Genomic DNA, 22,781 nt, shown 5'->3' on the forward strand with positions numbered 1-22,781 from the left:
TGTGTTCCAAAAAAAATAATGAAATGCGTTATTTCTCGGGTGGCAATACACTCTTAAAATATCAGAGTAGGCTTGAATGGTCTTAAACACTGTAAATGTTGCAACAATGATGAATATAAATAAAAATAAAAGTTAATGGTTTACGATGAAAAAGTACAGCTTTAGAGTTTTGAATGATACAGGTGACTCACACAGCACACGGTAAAAAAAACCTCTACAGCTACATTAAGTGTTTGGTTGCTCACCATCACCAGAGACCTTTAGGTGAACAGGTCTAATCAACTAAAACATTAACTGATTAAAAGACATGAAGGGACAACACCAATTAGGTGTCAAAATGTTTTTAGCAAGGATTTCTACATTACAGCTTAGTTGAAAATGGTAATAAATGATAAACTCTCGATGAAATGAATAAGGCAGAGCTTTTGCAACAAAGGATAATCCAATTGAACACAAAAGTAAACACTTTTATTTGTTCAGAAAACGATCAAATAAAACATTCTTTAAAGGTCTTTCTTTTGCATTCTAGTGGCTTTCCACTTTTCCTTTGTTAATACACAGTACTTTGTGCCTTTAGAGTGTCTGCCTTTTCTGCACACCTTTAAGGTGAAGCACTTATATTAAACTGCACTGAGCCAGACATGTCCATTTCCTCAAGCTGCGGCAGAAACAGCAGAGTTGGGGCAGCCATGTCTGAAGGGCAGCACTGTGCCAGTGGCCCGTAAGCTATTATTATTATGGTCATAATTATCATCATCATAGTGTGCATTTTCAATCCCTGAATTCTGGTTTGTGCTTTGTGTGATTATTGTAATAGGTGCAAAAGTCAAGCTGTATATCCATTTATTCAGCAACTTTAAACATGTTCGTTGTTTTTTTTATTAACAATCTACTGCATTTCATTAGATCATGATGTCTGCATCGTCTACACAATTCTTACTGTTTCAGGTAACCTGACTTGAAACCATCCAAGTTTCTATATTTGGTAATTATTAACATGGTTAATAATTAAAAAAGATTTCTTAAGGCACTTTGTATGAGACACACAAGGACATGAGGGAGACAGAGCTCTTACAACTCATAACAACATTTTTTGCACATAAATTAAGGTAATAACAAACATAATACACACACTATAAAAACAAATAAGACTAACATTCAGAAACGACACGTCTTTGGTTTCTATCAGCGTGCCACTATATACCTGCTGGATACCCAGATGAAAACCCATGACGGTCCTATACTGTAATACAATCCGGTTCATTAACAGAAAGATCAAACTAAACCTGCTTTATATTCTACTCCTATATGCACATTTTAAACTATTCAAAAAAAAAAAGTGTGTTCAAAGTGTTTAATGAGGATGGAAATGCATTCAGCACGTGGGTTATGTCTCAAGTCTACACGCCATACAAACATAACATGTTTGTTTACATGAAAACTCCACAGGGCACCTTTAAACTTCAAGTAGTTTGTAACCATGCTACGAAAAAGAAACAGAGTGACTGGGAATTCATGACTGGGTAGGAGTCACTCTAATTTGATTTTCAAAACAACAAGCAGTCTGATGGTGTTGTAAATCTGTAACCACAGTTGTTTTTCTATCCTGGTGGGTGCTTGTAAAACCTGCAAACGTTATAACAAATTGTATTTATAGAGACACTATGTCGCTACTGAGGAAGCACAACGCTGGTGGGAAAATACATGTGTGTGGTCTCCGTCTATGCTCCAGCCACAATACACAGCAGTCTTACAAACTATTTACTCAAACATGAAACCGGAAAGACTTCCTGAAAGGAGTCAATCTATGAAAACCCTGTGTCAAAAAATGTGTCTGCATCGAGCTTCTTCAGCAGTGAGCTCGAATACTGAGACTGATTCAAGCCTTGTTAATCATCTGCTGGTTAATCTTCACAAAACCTCAAACCAGTCGCTGTAATTGCCTCACGCCATGCGTGACCCGTGTTACCACCAACAGCTACACAGTAAGATGTGGGTTTTGCTTATGCAGTGAGTTTAAGTCACGCTCATGTAGGATTAATGAATGCAGAGGGGGGGGGGGGTTTCCTGTGCTACAAAGGGAGGGTAGTTTGTCTGGCCATGCTGAGATACAGTATGTCAAGAAAATAATACCATTGGGCTGTTAGAAAAACACATCAGATCTGCTTGTTGGATGGTCGAATAGCTTCAGAAACCCCCTCCCCCTTCTCCTTTCCGACGTCGGCTTAGTAACTTTCCGAAACCGACAATCCGACATTCACACTGGTCAGCTGTGAGGAGTTGAGAAGCGAGCCAGGGTTTGAACTTTTCTCTAAAGCTCTCTTTTTTTATTCTTGACACAACAACTTCTGCCACTTTTCATGTGAACAACACTATGAATGAATTTAAACCAAAAAAAGCCTCTCACCCCTCTGTATGACGCCTGACTCTTCACTCATCCTTCGAGTGTGGAGTTCAGACAACATGTCGTAGGAACTAGTTCTCTTTTTGAGCATAACCCGGCCTCAAGAGTTTTTCACAACACTGGCAAAAGTAGAGTTTCATAGTTCTTCATAATGACAGCTTTAAGAGTAGAAGGTTTAGTCAGGTGAAATCAAATGCAAAAAGAAGTTGCTGTAAGGACAAAAGGACAACAAAAGACAGGACAATATAAAAAAGAGCAAATGAGGACAAAAGTGAGCAGTGCATACGAGTGGCTTTGTATGGATTTATTTTGCTGCTAAAAACATTCAGTTTCACTCTCTGAAGTAATGTAATCTGTAATCTTCATTCAGTAATGTTATCGTCTAGCTGTCGAAAGGGAGAGACAGTATAACAACAAAGCAAAAACTATACTAGCTATGTATTAGTATGAGCATTATCCCTTTATGGTACTGTACACAATATGTTATAATATGCCACATACATTGCTATTTTTGATTTGTCATGCAAAGCCAAAAGAAAAAGAGCATATATTTTAGCATTATCCTGTAATTGTGACTTTTGGCCACAGTGGCTGGTGTTCAGCCAAAGTTACATAGTCTCACTTTTAGATGTCTAAGTTTGAAATGTTCTTGGATTTCAAATGTCTGATAAGCCTTAAACTCATTGATGTACTACTCAAACTGGACTTCTTGAATAGTATATTATTTGTTTACTGGTATGTGAAGGAATACATCAACAGCAACTCTTGTGGTCTTTTAAGTCAATGCCACTTTCAGTCTGAGTGCAAGCAAGTGCAATCAGTGTCATCTCTCCTCGATGTCCAGTCTGTCTGGGTTAATAAAAATAGGATAAGTCGCATGGGGGGAGTCTGAATGGTGAGATTGAGAGATGAGTTCATTACTGATAGACTTGTCTCTCAGAGATATAACATTTGAAAGGACACACTCAGCTGTTAAGATGTCATCTGAATTAATAATCTTATGAATTGCTAATAGCAGAATAGCACAGAAAACACTAATGTCAACCTTACAACTGGTAAAAACCATTGTAAGACGAGGATCTATTGAATCTATATTATTATATATACTACACTATACTATATCTGGTGACACTGGTAAAGAGGGATCTGTTCTGATCCCCCGTCTGGATTTAAAACCTTTAGTACAATCACTGGGATCGCTCGAACCTTGGTGCCATAATTCACTGTCAAGCTGGTCAGCAGGTGTGTGCGAGTATACAGATAATGACCACACATGTACAACCTCCTGTTGTCCATCCACAAAAGAAAAAGAAAAGATGCCCTCAGTCTCAAAACACTTGAAATAGTCCATATAGTGCATGTTGTGGACCAGCAGATTAAAGAAGCCATGTGTACTGCAGTTAACAATGCGGCGACAAATGACGACAAAAGTGAACAGTGGGGAAGAGAAGAGAACAGTAGAATAGGGGAGTATTTGTTGTTATAGAGTCTTACGTCCATATCGTCGCAGAGCAGGGACGCGGATCCATACTGCAGCCGGCACTGGTGGGCAGCGCTGTACAGAGCTCCAGGAAGCACCGAGTTCAGAGACAGCTTATCCTTCACTGGGGCATCATCAAGGCACCAGCCCCAGCCGCGACTGTGAGGGGTGGGAGGAGGGGGTGGATGATTAAAGAAAAAAAAACACACACTACCATTCTGCAACATTTCTATCCAAATAAGAATACTTTTCTACAATCTTTCTACAGCTGACTGCTACCATGAAAGCTTTTACAAAGACTGCATTAGTCATTAAAACCTAGAGATGGGCAGGTCTTCCCCAGGAAATACCCTGTATCCCAAATGTAATGCACTTGAAGTTTCTGGCCGAGGCAAAAGGATTTGCTTGCAATGAATAACAGAAATGAATGCAACAAGAATCTTCATCAACAGACAATCTGAAAAACACTGACCATGTTGCCTTACTGTCTGACAACAAACTGATCTCTGATCCCCTGAAGGTCTTTACCAAATTTCATAGCAATCTATCCGATACTTGTCAAGAAATTTCACAACATTTCAAAACAACCAATGTGAACCTCATGGTGGTGCTAGCCGGAAAGTCAGGGAGTCAAAGATCCATGAATTTCATGGAAATCTATCACCATAGTTGTTGAGATATTTTAGTCTGCAACAAAGTGTTGGACAGACTGACATTGCCATCCCTTGGGCTACACCGCTAGCTTGGCTAAAAACATTTTTTTACTTACCATCTTGCAAAAGTATGTTGACTGCTACATGCATTGAACATCACGAACAGGTGAGATTCATATCTTCAAGACTAAAGCTTGTTATTTTGATTGAATCTACATGTTGGTATGTCTGCACAAAACCCCAAAAATGTGTGACAAACTATAATTATCCTTTGCATAAATGGCAGAGATTGCTTCGGTGTTCGTCAACGTCTTCAGCGGAAGCAATCATGTTCAATCAAAAGTACATTAAAAGTATCCGTCTAATTAAAACCTGCGGGTTAACTGAAGTCACCTGTGAAAAAGGGATTTGATTGAAATTAATTTTATTATCCTTTCCAAGAAAAACCAGCGCATGCATGTGTGGCAGTAAGTGGGCGTTTGAGCCACGATGTGTTGATGACGTTAAAATAATACGTTTAATTTGTATAAATTATTTTCTACATGCAAGAAAAGAACCCTAATGGCACACTGTTTTGATAGTGTTGAAGAAATACATTTTGACTGACCTGGTTAATGTTAGCAAACACTGAGGTGATTTTTGTACTCTATTAATTGCCTGTAGTGTTTCAAAATGCAACAGCCCATTCTTCCAGACACTGAAACTGACCGCTTAATTGTGACCCACTCGATAACAATGCAGCCATTAGCGCTGTTGAACTGAAAATAGTTTTACTGACAGTGAAAACATGGATGGTTGGACTGACACAGTCTGAAACTGCTTATGAGATTAACTTTGGGAAAACATATAACATTATCACCTTTGAACGACCTCCAGAGGATGGAACACAGCAAAGGGCATCGCTAAATTCTTAGTTAAGTGTCTCATTACAGTTCTCCATTACCATAGCCAATTACACTGTGAATTCTGTCAGTCACAGTAATTGTGAAAGCAGCACAAAATTAGGCTCTACAGTATTAATACCAAACTGTATTACCTCAAGTGTACTGGAGAACTCGAATACAAAGAACTCTATCTATCTATAACTTGCAGAATGCATGTTTTACAAAAATGGTAAGGAAATAACAAAAATTAGAAAGTTATTCAATCATTTCCTGCTTAGCAGCTGTGTGGACAATCAGTTTATACAGAAAAGCTGACAAGATGTCGTGTTTTTACAACATTGTTTTTCTGAGATGTGGAAAACCACTAAGGCTCTCACGAGCTTGATGTAGGTGTTTTTTAACAAAAGCCTATGCTACATCCCAAAGCTACGGTGACAAATGAGGAACTGGACCAGGAAGACATAGCTACTACAGTCAAAAGAAGAAAGTGGAAATGGATAGATCACACCCTTAGGAAGGACACAAATAACATCACAAGACAAGCCCTGGACTACAATCAACAGGGAAAGAGGAAACCGGGTAGGCTGAGAAACACCTGGAGACGTTCGATGCTTCAAGGAGAAAATAATAGTAAGTGGGCAGGAAGCAAAAGCCCAGACCCAGAAGAGAGTGAGATGGCAAGCTCTGGTGGACACCCTATGCCCCCAAATGGGGTTAAGAGGTTTAAGTCAAAGTAAGTCAAGTTACAACATACAAACTCCAAACATACATTTACAATCTACTAATCTGGGAATGAATTGGAGTCCTAATCTACTGGAATCAAAGGCCTCACAATGTGAAATAATTGTATTGTCAAGTTCTTTGATGATTCTTTGGGGCTGTCACTAGAAAATTATCTGACACCCACATCACCATAATGAGAGCTCTGATCTGTCCCTCATTATGCGTGTACGGTGGTAATAAAAAGATTATATTGGATAGGAACTATGTGCAAACCATACCTTCTCATTGGTTTTCTGTGATTCTGTGCATTGCACTGCTCCACCTGGAATAAATCAAGGACGCAGCGCAACAAGTTGTACACTCATATTATCATCTTTGATATGGCAAACATGCCTATTTACACATCCAGCAGACATGAAGCAACAATAGCGTTTAATTGGGGTTGTTTCTGGACACCTGATGAAGTCCAATATTCACTCTTCTTTAAGCCCAATTTTGGTTACAGGACAGTGGGTTTATCTGAGCTTTTTTTTTTTTTTTTTACTGTAAACAGCTGCCTGCTGCATCCAAAAACAACACTGTTGAGAGCAGTGAGAGTTTCAGGTTCAAAAACAATAAAGTTGTGATCCATAAAACCAAAACAATGAGCTGAAAGATGTTAAAACGCTCTACTGAACTGCAGTCGGGTGGTAATCACAATAGTCCATGCCACTAAAGATATAAATGCCATTAAATTTTTCCCATATTGTAATTATACACACATTTTGTCAATTTCTGTCACACGTCTATAGAGAATGTTTTCCCCCTACGAGATAAAAAAGATTAATATATCAGATTTAAACATATGGAGGCTGGTTGTTTAGCACTTAACAAAATCATTAATTTGAGATGACCTCACACTGACTATTGAACAGCAGCAATTAAAATGTTCTGCATGAGTGAGTCTGGACTGAAAGGCAGCTCAGAGGGCAAATTAGGTTCTACTGCAGCCTTTGTCAAAGCCAGCTTTCCTGGAATTGTTTATGCCAATTAATTAACTGTTTCCTGAATCTTTAATTTACAATCAATACATGATTGTATAATATATGTTATGTGTCAGATACATCCAGGCTGTAGCTGTTTGTTTCCGTGGATCCTCTATGCAGCAATTAAATTAATTTTAAATTCGTTTTTTTCAGGTTGGCCCTTATGGTCTTTCAGGAATTCTTCTCTGGACATTAAAGGGTGGCTCTATTTATGAGTAGCCCATCTATGTGATAATATCTAAACCACTCAGCTCAGTGTGACCCTCTACATTCCACATAAAATAACACCTACGAACCTCTGAAGCAGCACGGGCAGTAGAGGCCTGTGGGACAACTAAAGCCATATACAATAGAAGCCTTGTCCTGCAGTCAGTGAATGAGATAAAACAGAAAAAATCAGGGGGGGGGGGTGGTCTGGCATTTAGAAGAATGAGATGGAGGATAAATATCGGTAGTCAAGCCTCATGTGAAGAAAATGATCAATTTAGCATTTTGGAGTGGCTAGCTGGATGTGGAGGTCAAAAGAGAGACAGATACTGAAAGAGAAAAAAAGAAGACTAAAGACAAAAACAGGGACACACCAACTGGGAAGGGGGTGGGTGGGGAGAAGGCATCATGTTGATCTCTTTTCCTTTCAATGGTCATCTTGACTGAGTCACTGAGGGCTTTATAATGGTATTTTTTTTTCTTTCATTTAGACCATTATAAATGTTTTTTATCATAATGTAGAATAAGTTATTCTGGATCACAACCAGATTAACTCTAGCTGTTCTTTTTGGTGTCTCAGTCTGCCGTGTTCTGTCAGCAATAAACAGATTTTAAGTGTCATTTATATTCAGGAGGAGGAGAAGTTATTGGGATTCATCGTCTGGCAATCATGAATGTTTGTACGAAATGTTGTGCCAATCCATCCAGTAGATGTTGAGATACTACACTCTAGATGGAGATCAAAGGATGATTCATTCACCCTTTAAGTGCTGGGACAGCTCTCTCTGTTTCTCTTTTAATTACCATCGCTCAGACACACACACACACACACACACACACACACACACACACACAAACCAGTGGCCTTTGTGTAGCAAACTCCCACGAGTGTAAATATCGCCCTGCGGGCCCTTTTTTTCCACAGTGGAGTCAAGAAGCTACAATGCTGTCAAGTAGCTGAACACCCACTGAATGAATTCCAGATGCTCGGAGCCGAGAAACTGGGGCAACTATAGTGAACTATTTCAGACATTCAACACATGTCCTGTTCAAGCCAAAATCACTGTGCAAGTCTTTGACAGTAGCAGCTGACTGTCTAGTTGACAGACACAGACACGCCATACTGTAAATAGATGTAGACAAGCATACAGATACACAGTATAAGCATATATTTTGATCTAACTGTAGAAAGGTTTAGAAGCTCCTGTAAAATGAATAAACCTTCCAATTATCAAAATTAACTATTTTAATTATTTGCTCTTTGTTACCATGCTACTATAACACCAAAAAAAATAAGAGATAAAACATATGAAACTGTTGCTCTTTGAATTCTGGACGATCACCAAATGCAGTACTTTGACTCGTCGTTTCATACATTGCATGGACAAAATAGATTTTAGAACATGTTTAACAAAGCTCAATAAAGGTGAATGGTAGAACAGGAAAAGGGATCAAACGAAGAGCTGTAGACACGTGTCATTAAACCGAAGACAACAAGGGCAGCTGCTGCAGCTCTAAACACTGTTGTTCACAGCAGCTCAATGTTGTTTACAAGGTCTGTATGTGTACACAACACCAGTAATACTACAGCAGAAACTGTGTGTTACATGTATGACACAAGTTGAACACGATGGTGTGTCTGTCCTCAGGTATACATTTTACTGAGGTTGTTGAATTTTAACGATGCAGTCTTACAAGCTGTCTACAATATAATTAAACTAGGCTATGCAAACGCCTAAAAAGAATGATTGTTGTATAAACATCACTACTTATAATTAAGAAGTAATGTACATTTACAGCTTCATGTTACCTTATATAAGAATGTATTTTATTTTTTTCGTTTATTTGACTGGGAAAATGCTCGTAGATCAACAGAAACAAAGAACTGGCTAATTTTCATCTATAATCTAATAAAAGACCAGATGTTAAAATAAAAGTAAAACAACATGCACAACATAATAATATGCACAAAATAGTACAGTGTGCATCCACCATGAAAAGGATTGATCCAAATTAGTTCTACTTAGTGAGGTAGTGTTACACAGATTTTCAATTTGGGAAAAAGAGAGCACTGGTATTGGATCACTGCTTGGTATCAGGAGAAAAAAAGTCATCAACTACAATCGTGGACCGTACACTTTGTCAGGTATTATCCCTGGCCTATCTCCATACTGTATATACAATATATGGTATATGGACCTTTAAGTGGATGCATTAAAAGGTTGTGGGCTAAGGCAACCTTGAACTTAAACACACAAATTGAGTCAGACAGCAGTGTCGTCGAACAGCATGTGTGGCACTCACTCTAGGAAGCGGGTGATATACTGGCGACTGCAGCGTGACCACCTGGGCAGGGAGGTGCCGTACAGGAGCTGTGGAGACATGACGAAAGGTCGTTTCCCAATGGGTTCACAGTCATTACCGTTGCCATCATGCTGAATCCCAAAGCTGCGACATAAAAGCACATCCCACACAGAGGGAAATTAAAGTGAGTTTGCACAACACGTAACACGTACTTCAAGGTAAAGCTACTGCGTGCAACAACAAACAAACAAACATATATGTTTCAACAGATAAATTCAGCCCTTATATGTGCTTTGAGCATTAACTAATCTGACACTGTAAACATGGAGGGATGATAATTGACGCTTGTAATATTAAGCTTATGTCCATATGAATTTTGTAGTAACTTATAATGTTTTTGAGGGTCAACATTTCATTAAATAGAAAGTGAACATTGCGCTTGTTTTCACCGCATTTGACATTTTAACAAGGAAGAGGGTTACATCATCCGGTCTCTCAATTTTAGCTAGCAACCGTTAGCTAAAACGACAAAGATTGCTAGCATATTCTGTCAGCTGTGAGTTAGGCATAAATGTGAATTCAGAATATACAAAAACTACAAAATGAAACTCAGCTTTTGTCTGGTAATATTAATTAATTAATGTATTAGTTGCCGTTGTATTGCTATGCTTGGTCAAAGGCTTTTTCGAAGAGTAATAAAACACCACTTTGCAGTCTGAAGCTCGGTTAGCAGCTAGTTAGCTAGCCTCTGTGTCTGTATGGTTCTGGATCGTATTTTGCTTTTTACATCACCAGTTTTACGACATCAATAAAGAAATGAGTCCCTTTACAGCCGCTACTAGTTGCAAGCAGTAGCTTTAAGTTTGTCATGGAAAAACAAAATCACTTTCACCGTTTGTCCTCTTTGGTAAAATTCTAGCTAGCAACTGTTAGCTAACTAGACACAGATTGCTGGCATATTTTATCAGCAGTAGGCATGAATGTGAATTCAGAATACACCAAAACTACAAAATGAAACTTAGCTTTTGTCCGGTAATAGTGATTAACTAATATATTACTTGCCGCTGTAATGTTAAGCTCAGTCAAAGGCTTTTTCCCAGCGTAATAAAACACCACTTTGCTCTCTGAAGCTCGGTTAGCAGCTAGTTAGCTAGCCTCTGTGTCTGTATGGTTCTGGATCGTATTTAGCTTTTTACATCACCAGTTTTACGACGTCAATAAAGAAACAAGCCCCTTTACAGTGTTACCAGTTGCAGTAGCTTTAAGTTTCTCATAGAAAAACAAAATCTCTTCCGCTGGTTATCCTTTTAGTACCTTTAGTAAATCGAATAGACCTACAAGCCAAGCAGCAAAGATGAAACAAGAATCTAAGCTGTTTCTGTACTTTCGAATGCTGAAAACAACCGCAGTCTATCCTTTGACTGTTTGAGCCTCAGTGAATTCATTTTTCTCCCTATATTGTCGGAAGGCCAGCTTGGTATTCACAAGGGGCTCCTGTCAATCCAGGACTTGTTCATGCATTCAAAGTTCATGCATTCAAACAGCCTGAACATATATTCAGGACTAGCTGCCAACCAGGAGAGGATAAGATTTTAAAAAGGTGCTTCCGGCTCAGCTAGACCACAAAAATCAAGGTGAACAAATGTAATGAAGCTATCAACCACACACTGATTTTTATTGATTGAAGTCAAGTTGAATCAGTCTGAAGAGAATATGATTATAATCAAGGGATCAAGAGAGTAGAAGGTAAACGGTGTGTGCAGCACATTTTCTCGGTCGAAGGTTTGTCCGTTTGACTTCTGTATTACAGTTTGATTTATTCCTCACCATTACAATACGGGCTGAGTGTTGAGAATAATGTGGCACGTGTGGCGAACAAATTCAACATTCAAACAAGCAGTGACAGTCATATATAAATTGACAACCATATCTCTTCAAAATTCTACATTTTTCCTCAAAGTCCTCCCACATAAACCATCATAAACAGCTGTACAAGGAGGGCTGCGAGCTTATCTGAGCAGCAAACACTGGTGAATTCAGCTAACTAGTTGCTATGGATTATTAATTATGAGCTTCATTTAACCCATGCAGAACTGGCATCTTACTAGGGAAAATCAAATGGAGCCAACACAAATAATTAATTAAACAATTAATTAAACACACTAATAGGTTATTTAAAATATAATTAGATTCTTGCTGTCTTGAGATTACCTTTGGAATAAGGCTTTTGTTTTTTGTGTTGTTTTTTTGTTCCTTTTTGATAAAGCTTATGAGTTTGTTTGAACGCAATTTATTTCCTTTAATTGCTATGTCTGTTAAGTCATTTAAGCAAAAACAAAACATCGAGCCTCAAGCACAAATTTCAAAAACGGTAATTAAGAGGCTGAAAGAATTGTGATAAAACAGCAGTAATGAGCAACAGAGTGCCAGATTAATTAGCTAGCTTTACTACAGTTGATATAATCCGCTAGCAACAGTCAGTTCAGACAGAAAAAATCAACCGTTGCCGGGCTAGAGAGGAAGGGCCTGCAACTTTATCTGAATATTATAATGTGTGTGGTGTGTGTGTGTGTGTGTGTGTGTGTGCAGTGAAACCTTACTTGTGTCCCAGCTCGTGAGCTACAGTGAAAGCCAATGGGAGGCCCGTGTCCTCACTAATGCTGCAACTGCGATGCGACTGACACATCCCCGCCACATGGGACAGACCGAGAGTCTCACAAGGCATGTTGATGGCTGCACAGATGTCCTTCCTGTGAAAAGAGACGGTGGAGTGTTGGTCAGATATCGGATGAAACAATAAAAGATAGAAACGATGGTAGACGGCAATGGTAGGCTCTGCTCAGACACCTCACCTCACCAATATCACTGACCCTCGGTAGATGGATACCAGTGATGTTCTGGGTGGTTTTAATCACCCACTGCAGAACCCTCCAGTCCTGGGCTGTGCACATCCAACGTCAGTTTATAATGTTTCCAATCAGGGCGGTTTCTATTGCTCCTCTGTGAAAGTTAACAAGAACTCGGCACAGAAACTTCTTAAGTTTCCTTAATACAGTCCTTTCGGAGTTCAAAGATATACTTCAGCTTTAGCAATAACAGGAGTGAAGGGCTGGGAGCCCTGTGAAGTTCAGTGAAAGGTTTGTATTGACAGACTATGGAACAGGTTAATCAATGGAGATTCACTCTGCAATGTCTCTCGTTGGACTTATTTATATATTTCATATATATTTACTATGTCTTATATGCCATACTATATTATACTATATTATATTAATATGTTATACTGATTTACTATATCATATTTCTATATTAATACAGACATACGCCAAATATTATTACTTAGTCATACTACATATAATTAATGTGTACGCTTTTTACATATACCAGACTTGCTGACCTTGCTATTAATGACATGATACCACCCTCACCTTTTCTGTCTTTAATTTGCTCTTGTATAGTTTCAGTCTTTACTTCTATTCTTGCTTTAGTTTTATAAACCTCTTATCTTACAATTTTTACCTTGTCTATTTATCTGTACTTCTTTCTGTCCTCGTGCTGCTGCTACAACCGAATTTGTCCTCTTGGGATGAATAAAGAATCAGAATCAGAATCATGAAATACTTTATTGATCCCCAGGGGAAATTACAGGGGATCTCCGATGTTCTGGTCTCCAAGCCGGCTGGCTTCAGAGCGATCAGCTGATCTCTGGAGTAAACAATGCGGCCATGAAGATGTTGCGCGACTGTACCATGTCTGACCGAAAGTAATTCTAGGGTGAAAAAAAGTACCAGAACTCTCTCTGCCAGTATGTTAGGAGAGGGCGCAACTTCAAAAAGTTAGTAGTTAAAATACAAAGTTATGATAAAGGAATAAAGGAGAAAAGAAAAATAAGAAAACAAACAGGAGCCAATGTAACAGGCTGCATGCACGGTCGGCGCATGCGCACATTTGGGTGGTTTAATAAATGTGCCCTGGCTAAGGAGTGAAAGTGATTCACAAGCTGAAACAAGTGAAATTATAAAACATCTTGAAAATTATGTTATTTTATGTATAGCTGGTACACTGCCTCTTCATATTGAAAAGGGTCGGTACAATGGCAACTTATTTAGTGAATGCAGTGGAGATCATTAATTAATTCAGTACAGTTCACTACAGCTGGTGACATAACTGTCAGAAATCAAAGTGTAAAGTAAGATTGTTCAGAGATGCATACTCTCTTGGAAGACGTGGTTAGGAAATAAAGACAGCTTGGTGAGTTGAGTTTTTATTTACCTGGTGAGCAGAACTGACACATCATGGTGCAGCGGGTGTTCGTCTCCTTTCATGTTGAGCTTCTTCTGCCACTTACAGAAGCTGTTCAGGCTGTTGTCGGCATGGTGTGTGATCTTTAAGTCATCCTGTTATCCACATGTCACATTAAGAGAAAGGGAAGAGAACACAAACAAATATAAAAATTAGCAGCTAATGTACTATAAGTGTGCAAAAAGGGCCGCCACTGGTGCACAGCAAAGAAAAAAATACTGGTTCTATTTGATGGAAAACGCTACGAAATAATTGCTTTAGGTTGCATTTCTGGTGCGAATCAGCTACAAGGCTACGTCCATCACTCGATGGAGTGGGCCCAAATAACAGTCATAATAGTCATTCGGGAGGTAAAAGGTTGTTAAATTTTTGGCAGCAGTGATTTGCGCCAACCTTTACAGTTGGTATGTTTCCTTGTGTATGCTTCTCAATTTGTACACATGATGATCAGAATAAGTAGTGAAGCACATAATCATATCTCTCTTTTTTAACCTGACAGTGTTTACTCATTTGTAGCACCTGTATTAGCTTTAGTTCTGTTTATTTGTATTTATTTTACTCACATCTGTATCTTATTGTCTGCTGCTGTAAAGGAAAATACAGTAAACATTTAAGTTCTATATGATAAGTGTTGACTGTTGGCGACAATGTAAAGGCAGAAATTATTTTGAACTAGAGTAACTTTAGTATGAGTCATTATGAATATGAATGCAAACAGGAAGCTGTATGTATACAGGTTTCATTCATAAAATACCTGCTGGACAGAACGGACAGTCACGGCTAATCTGGTTCAACATTCAGGTTGCTTTGACTTTCAGAGGTAGTTTCATATAGAAACTATATACATGTTTCTATTCATATGTTTATCTACAAAGAAAATGTTTATCTACAATGTTTTAATTGGCACCATAAACCCTAATATGGCACAGACTTTAATCAACATGTCTGAGCAAAATAATTCACTGGCCTTTGATTATCCTATTTTGAAATTTAGCTGTTTCCCCGTATTTCCGATCTTAATGCTAAGCTAAGCTAACTGGCTGCTTGTGATCATATTTAGCATCATATTTACCATACAGACATGAGGGTGGTATCAAACTTCTCATTTTACTCCCAGCAGCAAAGCAAATAAGTGCATTTCACAAAATGTTTGAACTGATCCTTGATTTAAATATTTGGTCTGCAAAGATATATTTCAGTTTAAATGTCACAGTTTGTAAGTGCCACAGATTTCCTGCCCTCATGACCTCAGTAAACTAGCTAGCCGCACTAAAACAGACCATGACACCAAAGCATCTGAGAGGTAATGTAAGGGAGTATTTTGGATTCAACACCACAGATAAAATCATGGATGAAAGTAAAGCTGTTTGCTAACTTACTGTCGTAAAATACAACTGCCTTAAAGGAACATTAGCTTGTCATGTTAGCTTTTCACTCAAGTGTGGCAGAGGATGATTAAGATTAGGCCATTACGACTTATTCTGTCTTTTTTTTTTTAAGATGGTGTAATCTAAATTTAACCACATTTCATCAGCATCAACAAACATGTTTTTACCTCATCCTGCTCCAGTAGGATGAGTCGAACAACCACAATGTTGATTGCGTTTCCAATACTGGCATCCCGGAACAGACCGGCCACCTGGAAAGAAAAAACTCATTAAAGATTTGGACGCTATATGACACTGCGTATATCAAATTAATCCTAATTAGACAATTTATACAATGTATAGGCTGTTTATATGGTGTGACCATGACTGAGAGAAACCAAGGCTAGCAGGTAGCTTCCATGAGGTATGTGATAGAAACGTGTGATATATCAGAAAATCAATCTGCGAAAAAGTCTGTGAATTTAAAAAAAGACATTGAAGTTATGATTTATATTTTATGTTGTATTAGAGATTAGATGTCAGCTTATTTACTGGATTTCTATTTCGAGGCCAATGCAAACACTTAAACATTTATAAATGTGCTGTAAAAGAAATAATGAGTGAAACATTTTTCAGAAAAATCTTGTCCTGATCTGTTTGGATATTTTGATTCCTTCCATTAATTCCTTTTCTGCATCCAGCAATTTACAAGATGACCCGAGTGATTCAGAGAAATCCTTTGATTTGGGGATGTAAACAGCAAACTGCATCCGCATCAAGCAACAACAATCCAACCTCGAGCTTGATTATTTTCTGACCTGAAAATACGACTCATGTGTATGAGCTGCCCGAGTGACATGAAGAAGATTTGAGGACATTATGGGCTGAAGTGCGTGAAGGGCTGCTTTTCTGTCCTTTGCCAGTCACAGGTCTTAAAGTGCCTTGACCTTTAAAGAGCAAACAACATCTGATTGTAACTTGCAATAACATCAATTTAAACCCTTATATTTCTGTTGTAGTATACTACATAAATGTCAACACGTTATGTAATTAACCTTTCAATCGGTTTACTTTGAGTCCCTGCAGCTTTGATTTTGGGAAGTTACAAACATCTATGATCTAGTTTGTGCTCAACTGAAAGTGTGTAAAAAAAAAACTGGCACCTTAAACTCTAAAATAATTAATTACTTTAAAATAAGATGGTTTGATTGGATGGTTTTGTCAACGGTTATTTTATATTCAAAGCCCCAAAAGACACTGAAAAACTGTGGAACAAAGGTCGGAGGTTAAAGGAACTCGCACTGTTGAGATGCAAGACTGTGAACATCATTATCAACTGGCTCAACAGAGGCTTCCTCGCAGAGCAAAACCTTTACTGCTGATCTGTTATGATAGAGGTCTCATTAAACTCTCTAGGAAATGCCTTGTAAGACGGGTGGCATGCGTCACTTGCTGTTGCAGGTAATATGCGTATCACAGACTGTATTTCTGTCACAGGCAGATATCAGTTTACTCTAAGAAAACACCATTTTGTAGTATGTTGGATCATATTCTATTCAACTAAAACAGCATTTGTTCACGTTTGTTAACATAGTGAAGACACACACAGTAACTCAACATGAGGGTGAAATCAGGAAGACAAGAGTGGAGCAAAAAACTGCACAGATAAGTTGCAGAAAAATGACTGTAACGGCAGAATAATACATTACTACAAACATAAAGATACTTGAAAACTGTAAAGGTGTCCGTTTGCTTCAAACAAAACAAAGAATTAGGGGGTGACTGTGCCAAAAAAAATGTTGTAACTTCCCAAAACCGACAACGTGACAAGCATGCCCACTTCACGAAGTGCTTGTCCATGAATGCCTTTGAGAAGAGACTGTCAAAAGTCTGCGCTCTTATCCTCTTTTGTACAATAATCATGTCTCGTCCCTCTCTGTGACCGGTTTTACCGCGTTTCTGAGAGTGGCCGTTCTAAACAGCTATAAACGGCTTTTTGCCCTCAGGCGTGTTCAGACAACATGTCGTGCGAGCTATTCCATTCCAATGTCACGGTTCAGTGTTGCTGTCTGGCAAGGTTGTGAAAGGAATAGTATAGAATTTTTTTAAGAAGATGTATCCTGGTTGGAGTTTTAGACACTGATTATATACTATAATCACAATGTCTCCTGCTTGACCTTTGTAGCATATCATCCCTTCTCTCTCTCCCTTCATTTACTGTCACCTATACCAAATAAAGGCAAACATGCCCAAAAAATACTATATTTGTTTTTAAAATAGCCCCATTCTACACTGTAATTCATGCAGTTCATAGGCTTTCATTGTCATTGTCATTGTCATTCATTATGCATGAAGCTCCAGCTTTCCATCTCCATTTCAACACGACAAATGTCTCTTTCAGAGCAAAAGAAGTATTTCACTGTTCGGCGGAAGCTAACATGATGTTGTAATGCTTTATCAGTGAAAGTAAGTGGTTATAAAGTTTAATGAAGTCAAATATACAGTCGAGAAACTGCAACAGATTCATGCCAAGGAGCAAGAGAGAGAGAGAGCACTTTATTTACCGCATTTATAAATAACCACTTGAGTCTGATGGCAGTTCAGTTACTACACAGAGTTGGAGAAGCAACACTCATATAATACTGGTCACGTTTCCTTTGATTTTTCTTGTTGTCAGGCAAACGTCTACACACTAAACCTTCTGTACAAGTTGTGTAACTGAGGAACTTAAGACAAAACAGCTTTGACACACTTTTCTCTATTGTTTATCTTTTGAATAAAAATAGAGCTGTAGCTATTTAAAGCTCATGGATTTTTTTCCCGCAACAATGTGCTGTTGATTTTACATGTTTCCTCTCAAGCCACATGCTGCATATTTATACCTAGTCTTGAAGGGTAAATAGCGCTTTTTGGATTTCTACTGCATCTTTCTTTTTGTCCATATGATCTGCTTGTTTGTTAACATATGGTTATAATAAATATCTCAAAGAAAATAAATGACTAAACATGTGAAAGGAAGTTGGGAGCTATTTTTGTGAAAGGGCTTCCAATTTTTTCCGACTGAGATTGACTGTCCTACAGTGCATACGGTACAGCAAAATACAAAAATATGAGCCTCTTGTGAAGTTGACAACTTCAAGACAGCGTCTGTGATGAGACAATGGAGCAGCTGCTGGCTGAGGAAGATGATGCCATTACTTATTGTTTGGACACGGGTAAGAGGTTGTTTCCCTTGATGCTGTACAAGATTGTTTTCACAAAACTGAATCGTTTGGAGCTTTAAAGTTCAAAGCTGGGATGTAGAGGACTCAAAAAAAGCACCATGAGAGGATGTGGGGAATAATGGCTGCTTCCTCTGTGTATTATTGTCTGTTAAGTCAGTTAATCCGTGGGCTTCTCTGTCAGTGAATTCCCTCTCCTGATATTCTGTCCTCTGATAGCACTTTCAGTAGCTGCGGTCAGAGCAGACATGACTGTTTTCTTGGAAAAAAACACTTCAATCACATCAATAACCGTTTACTTAATAGTCCGTTTACTTAAACCCTAACCAGGATGTAGTTATGACATTATTGATTGTGAAAGGCTAGGGAGCCATGGTTGAAAAAAACATGGATGTGTCATCTGACACAAGGATGGAAAAACTGAAACAGAATCTGGTGTCAAACAGCAGTATCATCCAAAACATCTGGGAAGATGTTCAAACATCCTGTAACTCTGATTTCAAAATATCTGGAAGGAATTTTTAATTTTTCTTTTTTTTTTAATAGATTATAATGTTTTTGAACAGGGAGATTCCTTATTTAATCCTGCTCTAAGAAAAACTATGTTTTGTCTACACCTTCACCGTCATTATTATTGTTAAATGGGCTAAGCCAACGCTTTAAGCCACTGAGGTGCAGCGTCGGGGGTGACCGGCAATAAGCAAACAAATAAACAGTTACCTTTAGACAACCAGGATCTACCGCAGCAACGCGCTTTTTTTCCGGGCGGATCTGCCCAAAACAAAGATTGGTTCCTACTTGTAGAACACAGCGCTAATTACACAGTGAAACCTGCTGCACCACTCAGTTGACAAATCAGTTAAATTGTGGCTCCTACAATTATTTAGTTTGATATGGCCTCATTATTTGATATTACAAGTATTATTTGATCATAGCATTTATAAGCTGGAAAACGGTGCCAGAAGATGTACACAACAACAGAAACAACAGACGTTTCCGGAGGACACTAAAAGGCTAACACTTCAGCGTATAGCCTTCACCAGAACTAAAATGAACATATGTAATGAAATATTCTCAGCTCAAAGGCCCACTTACTGAGCTTTCTGAGCTTTACTTGTGTTTTGCAGTGTGTTTCTGTGAGCCGTGTATGTGTTGTCAAACATGTGTCCCTGTTGGCTTCAGTTTATTATCATGCAACATACATGTTGTCAAAGTGATGGAGCTTCTGTCCTCATTTGCTGTTGTTTTGCATTGAGCTCTCTCGGCCACCGTAGAAATAGGTTTTTGTATGTGTGCCAAAACTTTAATGGAATACTTTGACAATTTGACAAGAAAGCAAATAAGCATATTTCCCGATATTCCTTCAGATTCTGTGTCTTGATAAATGCTTGGAGAAGATCAAACTGGTTAAAATTGTTAATGAAACTACAATTCAAAGAACATGGATTTTGATGCTAATGTTAATGTCACATACTTACAATGTTCATGACAGCGAGGACGTAGCTTTCCACAGCTTTGCTCCCATGATACTCCACCATTTTAGGGTCGGCCACCACCAGCGTTTCCACCCACTTCTCTCTGCTGACTGAGCGTTGACGAATTCTCCTCCTTCTTCTCTGCTGGCGGTGCTCCCACCGCTCCCGCTGCCTCTCAATGTCTTCAAAACTTTGATGGGAATCTGGAGATGGGAGATAGAAATAGAAATAGACATTTAAAACCAGGAATTACTTTTAAGTTACCACACACACAACTGTACATACCTGTTTTTCTTGGATCGAGGCATAAACCTGCTCATGGCCTCTCTGACTTTATTATTTCTAAGTTGATTTAACTAAAAAATGTAAGTAACCTCGATGTTAGACTTAAGAGACTTAACGAACATATTCACCATCTATCCATCTATCTATCCATCCGTCCATCTCTATTTATATATCCAAGTATCCATCCATCCATCCAGCCAAGTAACCATCTATCCATCTATCCATCTATCCAGCCCACCATGAATCATGTCAAGATAATTGCGCTAACACTTTGTACTTGCTCTAATACTGTGAGCAGTTTCATTCACATCAGCAGTTGCCCACAAAACAAAAAACAAATACCTGAGCCTGATTGGTCCTTTAGAAAGCGTTAAAGCTACCCCTTAGTCACATTGATGTCAGGAAGAGAGATAGTGTTTGGGGTTTTTTTTTCTGAGTGATTGACGTGGCAAAAGCAGTGCAAACTCCTAATAATATATTCACAGGCTCAAAGCACAGCTTCTTGATCTCCCTAGGATGCTCAATTTTCTTTCAGGGTCAATTAAGCCCACTCAGAATTTTAAGTAGCTGATTCATGAGCCTCTAAATTTTGATGTTTTTATTCTTATGACCTCTGCAGATTATTAGTTGGAGACAGACTCAGAAAATGTGATCGTCATCATTGTCATTCAGTGCTCAGTGTCTCATGTGTAAACAGAGGATGAGACTTGGCATAATGTAGGCTGCTTATACGGACTCATTCTCGCGTGCTTTCTGGCTGTATGTTATTACTCAGTTAGGAACCAATAACAAGAGGTGTTTTAAGTAGTTTTAAGTTTTAAGTATTGTAAAACTAAAGTGCCACTTTATATGTGTGTGTGGTTCAAGCTTTACTTTCGGTTCCACAGGTGCCGTTGAGAGCTTGTTTCCCTGAGACGGGCTGTACGACTGGACTCCAGGAGGGAGGGGGCGCATGGCGTTTGTAGATGGCGTGGGCTTGTGGTGTTGAGGCCTCGTCGCTCGACTTCTCCAGAGGCTGAATGAAAAACTCTTCATCAGACAACTTGAACAGTCCTGTCTGAAGAAAAGAAGGTGCAGGTCAGTATTTAAAACATTTAATTTCATTGACTCTTTTAATTAGGATCGACACAGACGAGTTGTTGAATTAAGCACTTTCAAGCAAAGCAATGTACTTTGTGTACTTTATTTGATTGTCTGCCACTATAGATATGTAATAATAAGTAGGTATAAGGTGACACATCACGTCAGTGTAGAGCTGCAAAAATTGATGGATCAAACTGTTGATGAAAGGAAAATTAACTATTTTGATAATTGATTAATTGTTAAAAATCCTTTTTCAAGCAAAAATACCACAATAGTTGGTGGTTCCAGGTGTGAGAAATGTGAGAATTTATTGCTTTTCTTGGTCTTACAATATAGTAAATAGAATATTTTGGGGTTTTGGACTGTTGGTCAGACAAAACAAGACGTGAAGACGTCACATTGTGCTGTGATTAATCAATTAACCACAAAAATAACCAGCAGATTAACTGAGAATGATAATTATTGCCAGCTGCAGCCCTACATCACCTATGTACTGGAACAGTGTGACCATTAATGCACCATTTATTTATTTTCTGCTGACTGGTTTCATATTGAGAAGGTTTTAATGTAACCGTGCTGCAAACTCATCACATCCTGCAGGTGCTTCACACTTAAAGCCTCGAGTGTCTTTTACCGTGAAGCATTTGCAGGTCGACTTCCTGTTACTACTGTTGACTAAGCTTTGGTTAGTATGACGGTAAGAAGTTATATTTTTGGTAGTTTTTTTAAGTGGATTTGCAGGTGAAGAGTTGTATAATAATGGCAGTACAGGCTAATCTAAAACCTCCAACACACATTATCAAGATAAACAGTGCTCTTTACTATTCTGTAGCTGCCTCACTGACACTGACTGTGCAAAAACAATGTGTTAGAAATCTGCTGTCTCAAGAGAGGTGGTTATTAATATAAAATATACCAATTCAAAACTCAACATTATACAATATATTCAATATTATGTCTGTAAATGACAAATCTGCTTTAGCTCCTGTGTTTCACTGGAAGCTTTCTGGGTTTTGTAAGCTTCCAGCAAAAACGCATTAACAGCCTGATGTCTTAAGTTGGCTGTAGACATCCAGGGTGTAACGGAACGAGGGAAAGATCAGATGTCACATAAATTACTGCACCCTAAAGCATGCTGGCATGGTGCCAAAACCAAATTCCAGCAGCCCCCTTCTTTTTCTGGTGACCATCCTTGCCCTATATTTAATTCCTATCCACCTTCTGCTCCCATCAACTCTCCCTCAGCTGTCACCGAGTCACAGGGTCCCACTGAAGCTCAGGCAGGGGGGCTGGTGCTACAATATGTGTTCAGTAGAAATCAGGAAATTTGAGCAGAGAAAGAGGATTTTTACTCCCACCCCTCACACA

General features: G+C 38.6%; 1 protein-coding gene across 1 annotated transcript in view; it reads right to left on the bottom strand.

Moving 5' to 3' along the window:
- The window catches only part of LOC139291220 (A disintegrin and metalloproteinase with thrombospondin motifs 7), a 66,839-nt gene that overhangs the window by 34,881 nt on the left and 9,177 nt on the right, over positions 1 to 22,781 (bottom strand). The window contains exons 3-9 of the mRNA XM_070913225.1: positions 21,204 to 21,387; positions 20,049 to 20,248; positions 15,538 to 15,621; positions 13,953 to 14,077; positions 12,281 to 12,430; positions 9,681 to 9,824; positions 3,899 to 4,043 (exon numbers count right to left, since the gene is read on the bottom strand). Of these exons, the coding sequence (XP_070769326.1) occupies positions 3,899 to 4,043; positions 9,681 to 9,824; positions 12,281 to 12,430; positions 13,953 to 14,077; positions 15,538 to 15,621; positions 20,049 to 20,248; positions 21,204 to 21,387 (1,032 nt within the window). The remainder of the gene's footprint in view (positions 1 to 3,898; positions 4,044 to 9,680; positions 9,825 to 12,280; positions 12,431 to 13,952; positions 14,078 to 15,537; positions 15,622 to 20,048; positions 20,249 to 21,203; positions 21,388 to 22,781) is intronic.

Source organism: Enoplosus armatus, chromosome 1, assembly GCF_043641665.1.
Source record: "Enoplosus armatus isolate fEnoArm2 chromosome 1, fEnoArm2.hap1, whole genome shotgun sequence".
Lineage (NCBI taxonomy): Eukaryota > Metazoa > Chordata > Actinopteri > Centrarchiformes > Enoplosidae > Enoplosus > Enoplosus armatus.